Raw genomic sequence first — 13145 nt, 5'->3', positions numbered from 1 at the left:
TTCTTGGGCTCGTTCTTAGCGCCTGGTGGTATGACCAGGGGATGCTGAGGTCCAACCGGCGACACGAGGTGCCAGCTGTCAATCCGACAATACGACGCAAACATTGTGCAAACGAACACCTATCCATGCGAGTATTCTTTGCGAGGATCTCTAAAAGGAAGCCAGCTTTTGCGAAAGGAGACAGATGCTACCCCGAGGCAACATTACCGCTTCAGCCTTGACCTCCGAAATGTTATGGAGGCCAGCATCTTCGACATAGAACATCGGGCCTGGCCATTCTCTTTCGCTTGAATCAAACCAATCGACATACAGACGGCCCCTATCCTTTACGCTGAAAACTTGAACGCAAAAAAGAAAGAATTGAAAATCCACCAACCACTCCCAACGATCGTACGGTACCGGAACTCGGCAACGTTCGTCACCAAAATCTCGACCTTTCTGTTTGTTCAAGCCTCTCTTCATTGCCATGCTGTGTAACCGCTGTCATCACATTACGACGTGCCAAAAGTACAGTCTGAATTTCTGCAAGAAAGAGACCTCGAGAAACGAAAAAGCAAATCTCAAAGCCCAGCCTCCGCGCACTCCAAAAACAGCAGCTTGGTAAAGCAAGCAATTACGATTACTTGCAAGAGCGTGCGTCTCGGCTTCAATGGTCATATAGGAAACAGATTCAGCAACTGGGCACACTTCGGCGCACCTCACAATTGTCGACAATTGATTATCCTAGACGGCCACAGTCAGTACACCGGGGCTGTCGTTCTTGACAGCAGTACTGTACTGTCGTGTCTCTAATTCTACATGCGAGCCTAACAGCAGATGATCAACTACAAATTTTATTTCGCATAGTCGTCTTAGGTCTCTCTCCGCCCTGGTCAATCACGGATACTTGGCTGCAGCTTTTCTGTAGGAAGTCGTATTCGCGCCCATCAGCATGCTTAACGGCACACTTCTTTTATGCATGCGCTGACGGTTCTGTCCACTCACAGTCGCCATAGCATGTGACGTTTCAGTCGCAATTGCGCCGGGCTCAAAAATGGCAAACGAAATTCGGTCGCCAGCGTCCATCTCATATGTGTCAAGTATGTTCTCGACAGGCGCCGCGCACCGCTCCTAATACCATCGACGCTCTAGACCGGGCCGGCATATCTCAAAACGGCAGAATCGTCCCTGCCCGAGGCCATTGGACTTCGCCTCTTGCACGAATTACTTTTTGGCTACACTCGCTTAAGTTCTGGATCTTTTTGGTCAATTAGCTGTCCAAGAATCCATGTTTCGTGGGGGTAGGATAATGTGACGGCATCGTCGCCGTTTGCACTCTCCATACACACGATGCATGTTCATGGAGGTGATGATGTGTCGCTTGCCAAGCTGTTTGTGGTTGCTTTCTTTCCTATTTTCGACTGAATATTGCGGGTTTTTTTTCTGCAACATGCGGACGCCCCAAAGCAGAGAAAGCGACGTTCGTTAAGGGCATCGCCCTGGGTCGAGTAAAGTTGCCGTTGGGCATACCACCTAACAGCACACTGAAAGATGTTATCATACGTCCTAGAGGCAGGAGCATTGCTCTGTTGTCTTTGCATGCTGTTTGGCTTATTTATATGACGGCGTCGTCCTGTCCAGACAAATACAATGGATATGGCAGAATGCATCACCAGATCTCATCGTCTCGGTATCCGTCTTTCTTTTCCCTCCATTCCAGACACCAAGTATCTCTGTGTCAGAGTCTTTCACACCTTGATTTTGACTTTGCCTCAACCACACCTAATCTTCAAAAGCGCAGACCAAACTACCATCTTTCGAAAGACACAGCAAGTCATGAATCAAGCAACCAAGCACGAGCTTGTGCAGCACGCCGTGGAGTCGGGTGCGGTATCCGGCATCTATTACGTCTTAGTCGCCAACGTGAGTGAAACTGCTCTGATCCCTTAGCCGATACCCAGACCCTAAGGCCCGCACTCCCTCTCTTTTCTCACTACCGCATTGGCGAGCTATGGCTAATACAGATATTTGCTCTACCCACACTAATAGTTGCCTCCTGAGATGAACTTTTCGGACCTCAAGGTTCTTTCCCGCGAGGTTGCATCCGTCGACAAGTGCTTCATCAATGGTAGAACATCCGAAGGTTGGGTGCGTGTCCGCAGCCCACAAGACTTTTACAGAGTCTACAGTTAGTTTGACCAATTCATAGGGTACAAAATCAAATAAGTCACTAACAAATGTTGTTTGCTTTTAACAGACCACTTGCATGGATTCAACTACAAGGGGTACATCCTATCCGCTTCCATTGAAAACAGCAGCAAGCCGGTCTACATCTGGGACCAGAAGAAGACGCGCGCGGCAGCCAACGCTTCCTCGTCGACCATCGGTCGTGGGGCGGGAGCGCCGAATTTATCGCCGCATGCCGCTGTGTCTCCCTGTCTTGACTACGGCTACTGCGCCACGGCCAACGGGAGCACCTCAGCGCCTGTCGAGTACAACGCCTGCTATGGTTATGATTCCGGTTATAGCAGCGGTGCCTCGTCTTCGTCGGGCTATCCATACCCTGCGGAGTCAGTATCCCACACTGTGACAGCCATGCCCCCGAGCTTCAACTCGTACCAGCCGTATGAAGGCGCCCGCAGCAGTGCCAGATCGTGGCAACCGCACCACACGCCCATCAGCAGTGGCCAACACGGCGTTGACTGCGGCTCTGGCCACTACGGGTACGGGTACGATCACCAAGCTGGTCATGCCACTGGCGAAGGAGTTTCCCAAACGGCCAAGGTCATTGTCAAGAACCTCTCGCGCCATGCAACCTCCAAAGAGCTCGAATCCTACCTGATCTCGGCCGTGGGCGGCCGGCACATGCTTCAAGAAGATGTGCGTTTCCCACACCAACCATCCTCGAGTTCGGGCTCAAGCTCAAGCTCAAGCTCAAGCGCAAACCGCCAGCATGCATTCTTGCTCTTCAATACGCACAGCGATGCCCTCGCGGCGGTCAGCAAGCTAAACAAGACCAAGCTACTCGGCCTGAACATTGAAGCGCGACTGGCCACGGAGATGGTCCTGCCAGTCCGTGGCTCCCCGTCGTCGACGTCGTCATATGTGCCACCCATTGCCACGTCGACTCTTATGGACAGTGGCGATGCTGGTCTTGGTGTAGATGCATCGGCAACGCTGTCTACAAAAGGTCAGACGGAAGACACCAAGCCGAAACGAGAGAAGTCGCATAACCTGGTTGTTGATGGAAAGTCGCTCTACGGCCACGTCAAGCAGGCTATGGAAGAGACCAAGGGCCGCGACCGCAAGCACAAGCACCGAAAGTGAAAGTTGGGGGGACGAAGGGTCTACTTGATTTTGAAAGAGAATATTTCATATTTCATGAATCTTTACATTTTCGTCTGTTTTGTGACAATTTCCTTGTCATATGGTTTTGCTTAATTTGTAAATTGCTTTTATTCTCGTATAATCTAGCAATTTTCTTATTTTTTATTCGGCACGTACGGTTTACTTCACGGTGACACATCCGTACTGAAGATATACGTTGCCACTGATTTTTCATGGTCATTGTTCACCAAGTTTGTCGACTATGATGTCTCCTGCTAAGATGCGTCGCGTTTTGCGCAGACATGAGCTTTCTTGAGCGCCAGGCCCAAAAACCACTGTGGGAAGGAAACGAGGGAAATATGGAGATAATAAAAGAGTGTATACGAGGATGAAAGACAGGAAGGGCCCAAACCTAGTCCCCAAACTCCAAATAGTTGCAAATGTGGTACGCCAGAAAGAAGAGAAGAACGTGAAAAATGAATAACAAAAGGTGCGAAAATACGAAAAAATATAAAAAGTAGTTGAAAAGAAAGATAATGAAAAAGGAAATTATAAAACAAACGCCACTTTCGAGAAGTTGGACGAATTATATTATTGGAAAAAGATATTTTGAAATCACTTTCGTTTGCCTGGTATAATGTGATATTCCAATCAGCTTTGGCATTTCCACCACGTCATGCATGTCTCCTCCTCCTTTCTCGCTTACGCCATCTGAATTCCCGGGACGGTATCCGGCCGCCGTGGCTCTTCGCCGTCGTCCATCATCGTCAACCGCTGCTCTCGGGGTAAGGGGTGTGGAATGCCAGGTTGATTGCCAACCACCAAGGCCACATCGCCTGCCGCGTCGCGACCGGCAGATGCGCTCGTCGTCATGTCAATGCTAGCTTGTCCGCGTCTCACGCGGCCCGTCTGTTGCTTGACCCACGAGTTGACGGACCGGAACTTTGCCGGCTGGTCCTCGCTGGATTCGGTGTAGACTGTCTCGCGGCTCATGCGCTGTTTCCGCATCCACGAGAGTCGCGCAGCTGCGCCAGCTGATGCAGACAATGGTGGGCCAGTCGAGGCCCGCGACGGACGCTGGGCAGCCAGTGGCATTTGGCCGGGCTGCGTCGCCTGCTGATCCGATGCCAGCACCAGGATCTCGCCGTCACCGAAGCCGGATGATAAAGAAGACAATTCCGAGGCGCGGTTGACTTGCCGCCGTGCCGGGTCGTATGCGTCAGACGGCTGGCGTGCCAGTTGCGACTGATTGTAGAATGGGTCCGGCATGCGTGACCGCAGTGTGCTCGCCACGCTGCCATTATCGTCCGTCATGTACTGCTGGCCAGCCTTGTCAACCGCCATCACAGAGCCAGTTGGCTGGCCCGTATTGGCAGCTCCGTTGTTCAAGACGTAAGGTGGGGCCACTGGCATGCCTGACTGGCCGGATACCATTGACGAGCTGAACGACGCTGCTGGAGTGTGTGTGAAGACAGAAGCGCCCGTATTCGACCGCATCATACCAGCCTGCATCCCGTTGGCATTGCTGACCTCGGCCTGTTCTGGTGGAGACTGGAACTGCAATCCCAAGCCCAATCCGCTTGAGTAATAGACCTGGGAGGGAATAGCCGGTGGGACGTCTCTGTCGAAGCCGAAGGTCCTCAACGTGTCACCACCTTTCTCTTCGTAGGTAGGTCCACCCAGGCGGGTCATATTCGAAGAAGCCGCATTGTTAGCCGCCATGGGCCCCACGTTCGAAGAGTTGGTCTCTTCTAACGTCTGCCATGCTTTGTGCTGCCTACTGGCAAAGGGTATTTTGTTGGCAATACGATCGTATATGCGACGAGGCAGTCTAGCAATGGTGGAAAAGGGTCCATCGTGGGACGGGAACGTTGAGGCATTGCCGCGTTGCAACTTCTCCCGCTTCTGCTTCTTACAGGCCCTCCAGACGAGCCAAGCAATAAAGCAAATCACGATAAAAGCACCTGTTCTTGTTAGGCACAAGACGATGAAGCTGGGACCCGTATTGACGGAGAACATACCAATGGAGCCAACAGATATCAATGCCCTTTCGGCCGTCGGATCCAACGCCTTGTTGTTATTGTTGTTGTTGCCCCTGTTGTTACCGTTGTTACCGTTGTTGTTGTTGTTGTTGTTGTTGTTGTTGTTATTGTTGTTGCCCTTATTGTTGCTGCCGCTGTTTCCGCTCCCGTTTCTACCATTGCTGTCGTCGTCATCTGCCGTGGTCCCGTTGACACCCCTGTGCTTTCTGTCATCAGGACCGTTCCTGTCACTAGGTCTGCCAGAGCCAGGGAAGTTGGCCCCAAAGGGGACAAATGGCGCGAAAGGTCTGTGGGTAGTTGTGGCAGTGCTCTCAGTTGTTGCTGCGGTCGTTATCAACGGCACAAAACTGGTCACGACGGCATCCTATCACCATGTTAGCCCGGTACACAATATCTTGTGTCTCTGGTCTCTCTGTGAAGTTCAAATACCAGCAGGCTGCACTTACCGTCCCAGTTGCCACAATGGTTGAGGTTGTGAGAACGACAGTAGGAGCGTCCGTCGTAGATGGTGCCTCCGATGCGGGTGAATCCGTTGGTGCGGATGTGGTGTCGATTTGTTCTGACGAAATCTCCTGGGCACCATTGCTGTCACTGCTCCCAACATCTCCGCTACCGGCCGCGGTGGTGGTCGTCGCACTTCCAGCACTGCTGGAACTGCCACTGTTGTTCCCATTGCTGTTGCCGTTGTTTCCGTCAACGCCGGCTCCAGCATTATTGGTGTTTCCACCCCCATTGCTATTGCCCTTGCTTCTGCTGCCGCTACTTTGGCCTCCAAAGTTGTTGTTGTCGCTGTTGTTGTTCTTATTGCTGCCACCGCCCCTGTTGTTGCTGCTACCACCACCACCATCACCGCCTCCGCTGTTACCTCCCTTATTTGTACTGCTGCTGTCGCCATTGCTTCCTCTGGTCTTGTCACCTCCGGCATCGTTGTTTCCGTTGCCCTTGAACCCTTTGCCAAACCCACCACCACCACCAGAGCCTCCACCAGGGCCACCACCAGAGCCACCGCCAGAGCCTCCACCAGAGCCACCACCAGAGCCACCACTGAACTTTCCTTTTCCGAAATCTGTGGAGGTCTTGGAATTTCCGTCTGCCTGTCCGCCCTGGGCCGCTCGGTTGTTCTTTACATTCGACGAAGAGTCTGACGATGTACCGCGCTTGTTGTTGTTTTGGTTGCTGGAAGTATCCATCTGCCGCCCGTCCGCTGCATCTAGTGGTGCCATACCCTCTCCCCTTTGCATCCTAGCCGAGCCGAGAGGTCGCCAGAATGCTGATACGGGCTGGAGCATTCAACAATCTGAATGCCTCACTATCCCAACGACTACTTACTTGTTGACAGAAGGGTTTGTGCGGAACGCGGACTCTGAATATAAAACTTGGCGTAAGAAGCGGCTTGTGTTCGAGTGCTGCTGGATGATATAAGTAGTCGCTTCGAAAATCAGATCGGAAAGAAATCAAGTGAACGCCAGAGATAATGAAAGCGAATAGAAGAGAGAAGACAAAGAAGAACCGAAGGGGACAAAAAATGAAGTTCTCCAGGAGCGCTTTTCTGAAAAGAATAGAAAAAAAGAGAATATTAAAAAGGCCGGCCTTACTGAAAAAAATGAAGAAAGAAGAAAAGAAAGAAAGAAAGTCGCACCTTGCTGAAAGGAACAAAGATGAGTAAAGGACAAATAGAAAATGTGCAGAAGAGGAAAAAAAGAGAGAAGAAGGGAAAGAGGGAAAGAGGCAAGAAGAAAAGGAGACAGGGTCCGGCATGAAAAGGGAATCAGAGTTGGGGGGTCTGGTAATAAGAATGCTAAGATGGGGGACAGAGGGGCACAAAGAAGAGACGGCCCCAGGAAAGGTATGTTGGTGGAAGGTTTGTGTACTGTAACAGGCTTTGGCGATCACCCTAACCCGGCAAAGAAGATCAATGGGAGTGGAGGGAGGAAAAGAGATACTCTTTCATGTATGAGAGAGCGACGAGGAGGGAGTAAGAGAGTGCGTGTATGTATGTGTGGAAGCGAGATCCACCACACGGGCGTCTTGGGACGTCTAGCACGAGACCTGCCATGGATATAGCCGGGAGCACGAAGATAATGTACGGTACTGACGAGACACAGAGTGGAAGGCGTGACCGATCGGTACACTCCACACTCGCATGCGGCATGGAATCTGAACTCACGGATGAGCAAGGCCAACGAGGGCCAGCAGAGCCACATGATGGCCATGGCGATCACTGTGAAAAGACTTTTACTCCCAAAAGACGCCGAACAACAGATGAGTGCAAAAGCAGAATAGACTTGTTAGGCAGGGATGCCCCATGTTCCTCATTGCTCGTCGTGAAGCCCACGGCTGTCACGTCCTTTTTGCTGACTGCCATGCTTCGTCTGCAGAAGCAGAACGTCAAATGTGTCGAAGACGGACAAGTGACAGGCTGTGGAGAAAACGGTGTATCGTAGTTCTGGTGGATATGTCATACATGCACCAAAATGCGGGAGCGGTTGGGACGTTGCAGGGGTCTGGGTCTGGGCTTCAGTTCCAGCCCAGTTCCAGGCTGGCAATGTCGTGTGCGAATGTGTGTTCAACATCCTCCCGTGCTCCACTTGTGCATGGCACGGCACCGATGAAATTGTACGGAAGAGCCTGGTGTGGCACCTTTGGTTGGAGAATGGGAAGAGCCCACGTCTGTTTTGCTTGTGTTTTCTTTTGCAACTGCACTTGTTACGACGTGACGACCACGAATGATTTTTCTTTTCCTTAGCTGGACTTGTTGAACTGAAAATGAGCAGACAAAGTTAGTAGGGAAGCACCAGTGAACAAGCTTGTCCGTCGTACTTGAGCATCTTCCACTTCCAACATACATCTAGGTCTTGGCATCCATCGTCCTCGCATTCTCAGCCGTCCTTTCCGCAGTACACCGAGCCAGTACCAGACACCAGGAGCAGTTGCCGTGGTGGGTAGCATTGAAATGGCCGGGACGCCTCATCGACGCGCAACTCAATCGTGGGTAAGGATGCAGGCGAGCAAAGATTATGTATTGGAGACGAAAGTGTGGGACGTCGAGGAAGAAAGCAAGGCACATGGCAAAGGTCGGAACTGATTGGCTGCTTGGCCTCCTGATGGTCTGTTGCCAGGTTTCGATGCCCGGGGGCGGCTTGGATCGCTGCATGAACGGAGGTGTCACTCTTGAAAACGTTCTGATGCAGCAAATCGCTGCTGCGACCTGGACGGACCAGGACTGCGCCCGTCGCGAACCACGCAATGCGGTACGGTTCATTGTGCTGGGTGCTGGCGGTGTCCTGGTCTGGTCTGGCAAAAAGGGGATCGCTGACGTCTCAGACCAAGTTTCAGAGGCGAACAGCAGGACAGGGGGCCATGCACTCGGACTGTCCCGTTGTGCTGGACAATTGCGGAAAACGGGACAGGGACCCAAGGGCCAGGGGACGGGGAACTTCTGGAACTGGGCGTTGAAGGTGACCGGGGTTTGCGAATGAGGGGCCGACGGACGCTTTGTTGTATTTTGCAAGTTTGCAGGACGGGAACATAAAGCGACGATGTTTTCATTTGAATGACAGATTCGGCCAAATAAAACAAAAGAACGGCAGGTGCAATCATGTAGACTAATCAAAACTTAATCGTTAATATTAAGCATTTCTGGCCGCGGCTTCCTTTTCCTGGGTTTGCGTGAAATGTTCTTTCCCTCAAGTATGGAGCGGAAGTTGGGGAAATCACGACCGTGTTTGTTTCCCAATACGGCAATCAGCCACGACTGGCGAAACCTCACAACTGCTGGCAACCTTTCCTGCCCCCCACCGAGCAAAGAGATCGGAAGCGGAAACAGCGACCCTAATGGCTTCTACCCCACAGCCACATATCTTCACCTCATCGTCTCGTCTTCTTGTCTTCCTGATCTGAATCTGCATTACGGAGTACTTCATGGTCAGCTTCGCATCATGAAGCTCAGGATACAACATGAGACTACGAGGGCGTCAATTCCACAGTAGCGAGAACGAGCAGCAAAATGGCCCGTTTTAAAAAGTCGATAATAACGCAATATTGACCGAAATTAACGGCATTTTTGACTCATAGACGCCCGGAAATTGTGGCAAGTATGCTTTATCTCGTTGTGCACGATTTGGCTAAGCTACATTTTATAAAACTTATTGGGAAAGAGGCGCAGAACACCAAACAAGGGGGTATGTGCTTCTGGAGAAGATTCGTTACTTCGTGGGGGGATAAAAACGCCAAGCTTCGGAGTTCGGCAAGCCATGTATTTGTGTGATTGATATGGCCATCTACTTGCAGTCTGTACTTTTAGTCCAGATACTGCGTCGTCCTGTCCGTCCCATGGTATGACAAAGCTTCTTTGCGCTTTTGTGAAAGGCTTGGCTTCTGTATGGTTTTAGAGTATAAGAAGCAAAGCCACCAGGATGGCATGTACCAAGGATTGCCATGTCTGGGCTTGGACTGCCCTGTCGGAGGTGGCTGATCCCCCTTGTACCGCATCTTTTTGCGTGCGAGGAGACAGAGAGGGGGGAAGAAAGATTACGTCTGATGCTCAAATTTCAAGCAGAGATATAGAGGTGTGAAGCTTAGTCGATCAGTAGGTTTGAAAGACGCCATCAGCTTTGGTCCAGGAGTACGGATAATTGTTAAAGGCGGAGTTAGAAATAACAGAAAGTAAGAGCGGTTCAGGTGAGACCGTCGCAGTGGGTGTGAGGACTGGATCGTGATTATTTTATATAGCCCGCGTTATGCGCCATCGAAGGTCGTCTTAGGAGCCGGCCAAGACATTTCCTTTGAATACCAAGACTCAGAATACTGAAAGAAAAGCCTAAAAGAAGATAGAGTCATCCGGATCATTTGGTCACTCTGCTCCGGTACATCACGTCTCCTCATATGACCCTTGATTAGTTATCAAGAGGGCTGCGGGTTAGGTCAGATGGACCAAACTTGAGTTGAAGGTGCTTTCGGTATTCCCCAGTCGTCAACGTCTAATGTTTCTCTCTCTCTCTCTACAAAAGTATATGTTTGTCCAAAAGCGTCCCTCGACCTTCTTCTGTTGTTTTTTCTATTGTGTGTAGCAAGGCTCACTCTGAGTATGTCACAACAGGTCGCCGAAGCCCATATAAGGGGCCCGGTGATTTCTCACTTACTTGGGGTTTCGATTAACTAGCATAAGTGTCGTATTAACAACATAAAACGAGTATACATATATGCCGAGCCATTCCGTGACAGCGTCCGAACCTGGACCGGGCGGTTATATGCTCTATGATGCCTCCTCCCTCAAGAGTCCAAAGTCCGGTCCGTCTTTCATCCACGGCGGCTGTTCTCAGTTCACCTCATCACTTTCACCTTAGAAGCCAATAAGGTTGCACGATGAGCTTCGAAGTTTTCTCAGTCACATTAAGCTACCGTATTGACGGGACTACAGTACGAGTATGTGACGTTTTCTTATGAAGTGACTTCTTGGTACGTGATGTTTTGTGTTTTGCAGCGACAGTATATATCCGGTCATCAGATATGGTACCGGTCCCTTATTCCGCGTATCTCGAACGATATACGGGTTATACTTTATTCATCGAGTACGACGACAACGGCACACCGGACATAGTTCAGTGGTGTATGTTTGAACGCAAGTCAGACCGGGTATATCTACCAATGCCCGACAAATAGCTATTTAGGTGGACAATTTCCCGGGCTGGATTTCAAAGGGTCTTCATTTTACCGTCAAATGCACTGTGGTTCGGCGGAGACGGTTCCAATCTCCGATATCGACAACTCCAATTCCGGGGCACCAAACAACCGTTAAGGAAAGCCTCATCGACGTATTGCTGTCTTCAGAGACTCGCGACCCCTTGTCCCAATATCCCGGGCAATGTGTCTTACGGCTTATCGAACCCGGCCATCACCTACATGCCATCTTTTGGACACGAAACTAGAGCCAACTGTCGTGATTCCGTCTTGGCCTTTTGACATTCGCATGAATACGACATTGTTTGCATCATAGCATTGAAGTTAGAGTCGTAGTTATGCTATTTTGCAAGTGCGGATGCAGTTCGTTGTCTGTCGTGCCTAGTCATATGTTTCCTTTTTCTGTTTCGAGCAGCTTCTGCTTTAACTTGGAAACACACAGGTTTGATCACAACAAGTAGACGTAATATACATTAAACACACCTCACTCGCAGGTTCACCATCGTACAATAAAGCTTTGCTAAGTGTCTCGGTCGACACTGAAAAACAAGGCTGGCTGTGCGTCGTTGTTTCATGGACAATTTACGGTACGTGGAAAGAGAATTATCACCGCCGTCGACAAATGGGCACGACCAACAGACAGGCCTTCAGGCCTCACTAGAAAGGCCTCACTAGAAAGGCCTCACTCGCGGAGGTATCCACTGGGAAACCCGGCGGTTTGGGCAAATCCTCGACCTTTTCACAATATCAAATCAATTCTCATTGCAAAACTAAATGCTCATAAATTGTCGCCGTTGAACCTCATTTCGCACAAAATGCGCGTGCCGGGGCGACCGCTGCGGAACGACGCGTGACGGACCCGATATCGCAGCGAGAATTGCGGCGACCGTTGCGGCTACGCGGAATTGGCCACTTTCTCTCTCTTTTTGGCCTGTCTCTTATTCTAACGCTCATTTGCAGCGACATTTATGTTCTCACAATTGCGGTATATTTGGGCACTTCAGCCCTGTCGGCCAAGAAAGGATCCATCAGCTGTCAATTTTTTTTTTGCTCCAATACCCCGTTTATTTCGCGTAACTTTTGATTATGTTCTTCCCAGGCCCGTTCGTTGAATGGCGGCAGTCCGGGCGCATCGTAGGTCAGACTCGGAGGAAGGCCGGTGAGGAGCAATTGGTGGTCGATTGCCGCTTTCTCTTTTTGAGATTTGCCCAGTCTACGATGTAGCTTCGTATCCCCTCCCCCACGTGAAATTTGGCAGATGTTCATGCCACTCTACCCTCTACTGCCCGAGCCAGGGCCGCACATGTTCGCATATGCTTCGCTCTTTCCTGTCTTCCTTCTTTCCTTGCTTGTGAACAGGCTCGTGAAGATACGGAAGGCGCATTCGGGTGTTTTCGCAGACAGAACGGCGGAAAGGAACGTGCAAGGGGCGCTTGTCCATACGTCCGAGGATTGCGCTTTCCAGTGTAATTACACCATACATGTGTGCAGTATCAACGTCGCACAACGGACGATGAATATTCGGAGACAACGGTCTGGGCCAGTAGTCAAACAAGGCCGCGCCTTCCTGGTTCTCTTGCAAAGCGTCATTCTATAAGCGGATTTCGCATTTTTTACGGAAATTCGGACACCCTTGCTGGGTGGTGCCTTCCCTAATTTTTCACAAGCTAAAATTGTGCACGGATGCCGACGCGGACCCATATGCAGGAGACGGAAAAGCTGCCAACAATACAGAATAGATTGGCCGCTTGTCGCCCGCACGGTCTCCAACAGAGGCGGCTGTTAACCTGTTGCTCGCTCGCTTGTGACATCTGCACGAAAATAGGCCCTGTAGCATTTGGCGCAGCCCTAGCTATCGGCGTTGCCTTTTTCCTGTTGTTCACACGGGCCGTACTGCGTGAGTTGGCAATTGGAGCTTCGGTGGATGTCACGGCGTGGAGCCTGCCTGAAACAGAAAAAGAGACGCAGATTGATCCATCCATGTGTAAACATTGCTGAAAAAACATTCGCTCTTGCCTTCACGTCACAAACTTGAGGAAAGCGCTTAAAGGAAGGCGCAATAAACATCGACCTCAAAAACCAAAAACCTCTGAAAAAAATCTGTGTCATCAATGAAAG

General features: G+C 50.6%; 4 protein-coding genes across 4 annotated transcripts; 3 read left to right on the top strand and 1 right to left on the bottom strand.

The window, feature by feature from the left end:
* Positions 1-1629: 1629 nt before the first annotated feature.
* Positions 1630-3306, top strand: SPSK_04192 (uncharacterized protein; the record flags this gene model as incomplete). Its single annotated transcript, XM_016731003.1, has 3 exons — positions 1630-1902; positions 2029-2167; positions 2237-3306. 3 exons carry the CDS (start codon positions 1630-1632, stop codon positions 3304-3306), a joined length of 1482 nt encoding a protein of 493 aa, XP_016585848.1.
* A 702-nt stretch (positions 3307-4008) lies between these two features.
* SPSK_03997 (uncharacterized protein) lies at positions 4009-6589 on the bottom strand (the record flags this gene model as incomplete). Its single annotated transcript, XM_016730812.1, has 2 exons — positions 4009-5712; positions 5795-6589. 2 exons carry the CDS (start codon positions 6587-6589, stop codon positions 4009-4011), a joined length of 2499 nt encoding a protein of 832 aa, XP_016585847.1.
* Positions 6590-7429: 840 nt separating this feature from the next.
* SPSK_04675 (uncharacterized protein) lies at positions 7430-7792 on the top strand (the record flags this gene model as incomplete). The annotated part of the gene is made up of 1 exon (XM_016731475.1): positions 7430-7792. One exon carries the CDS (start codon positions 7430-7432, stop codon positions 7790-7792), a length of 363 nt encoding a protein of 120 aa, XP_016585846.1.
* Positions 7793-8413: 621 nt separating this feature from the next.
* SPSK_04648 (uncharacterized protein) lies at positions 8414-8827 on the top strand (the record flags this gene model as incomplete). The annotated part of the gene is made up of 1 exon (XM_016731448.1): positions 8414-8827. The coding sequence occupies one exon, from the start codon at positions 8414-8416 to the stop codon at positions 8825-8827; it is 414 nt and encodes a 137-aa protein (XP_016585845.1).
* Positions 8828-13145: the final 4318 nt, after the last annotated feature.

Source organism: Sporothrix schenckii, assembly GCF_000961545.1.
Source record: "Sporothrix schenckii 1099-18 chromosome Unknown Cont47, whole genome shotgun sequence".
In the NCBI taxonomy this organism is placed as follows: Eukaryota; Fungi; Ascomycota; class Sordariomycetes; order Ophiostomatales; family Ophiostomataceae; genus Sporothrix; species Sporothrix schenckii.
This window is presented reverse-complemented; position numbering and strand designations above follow the sequence as displayed.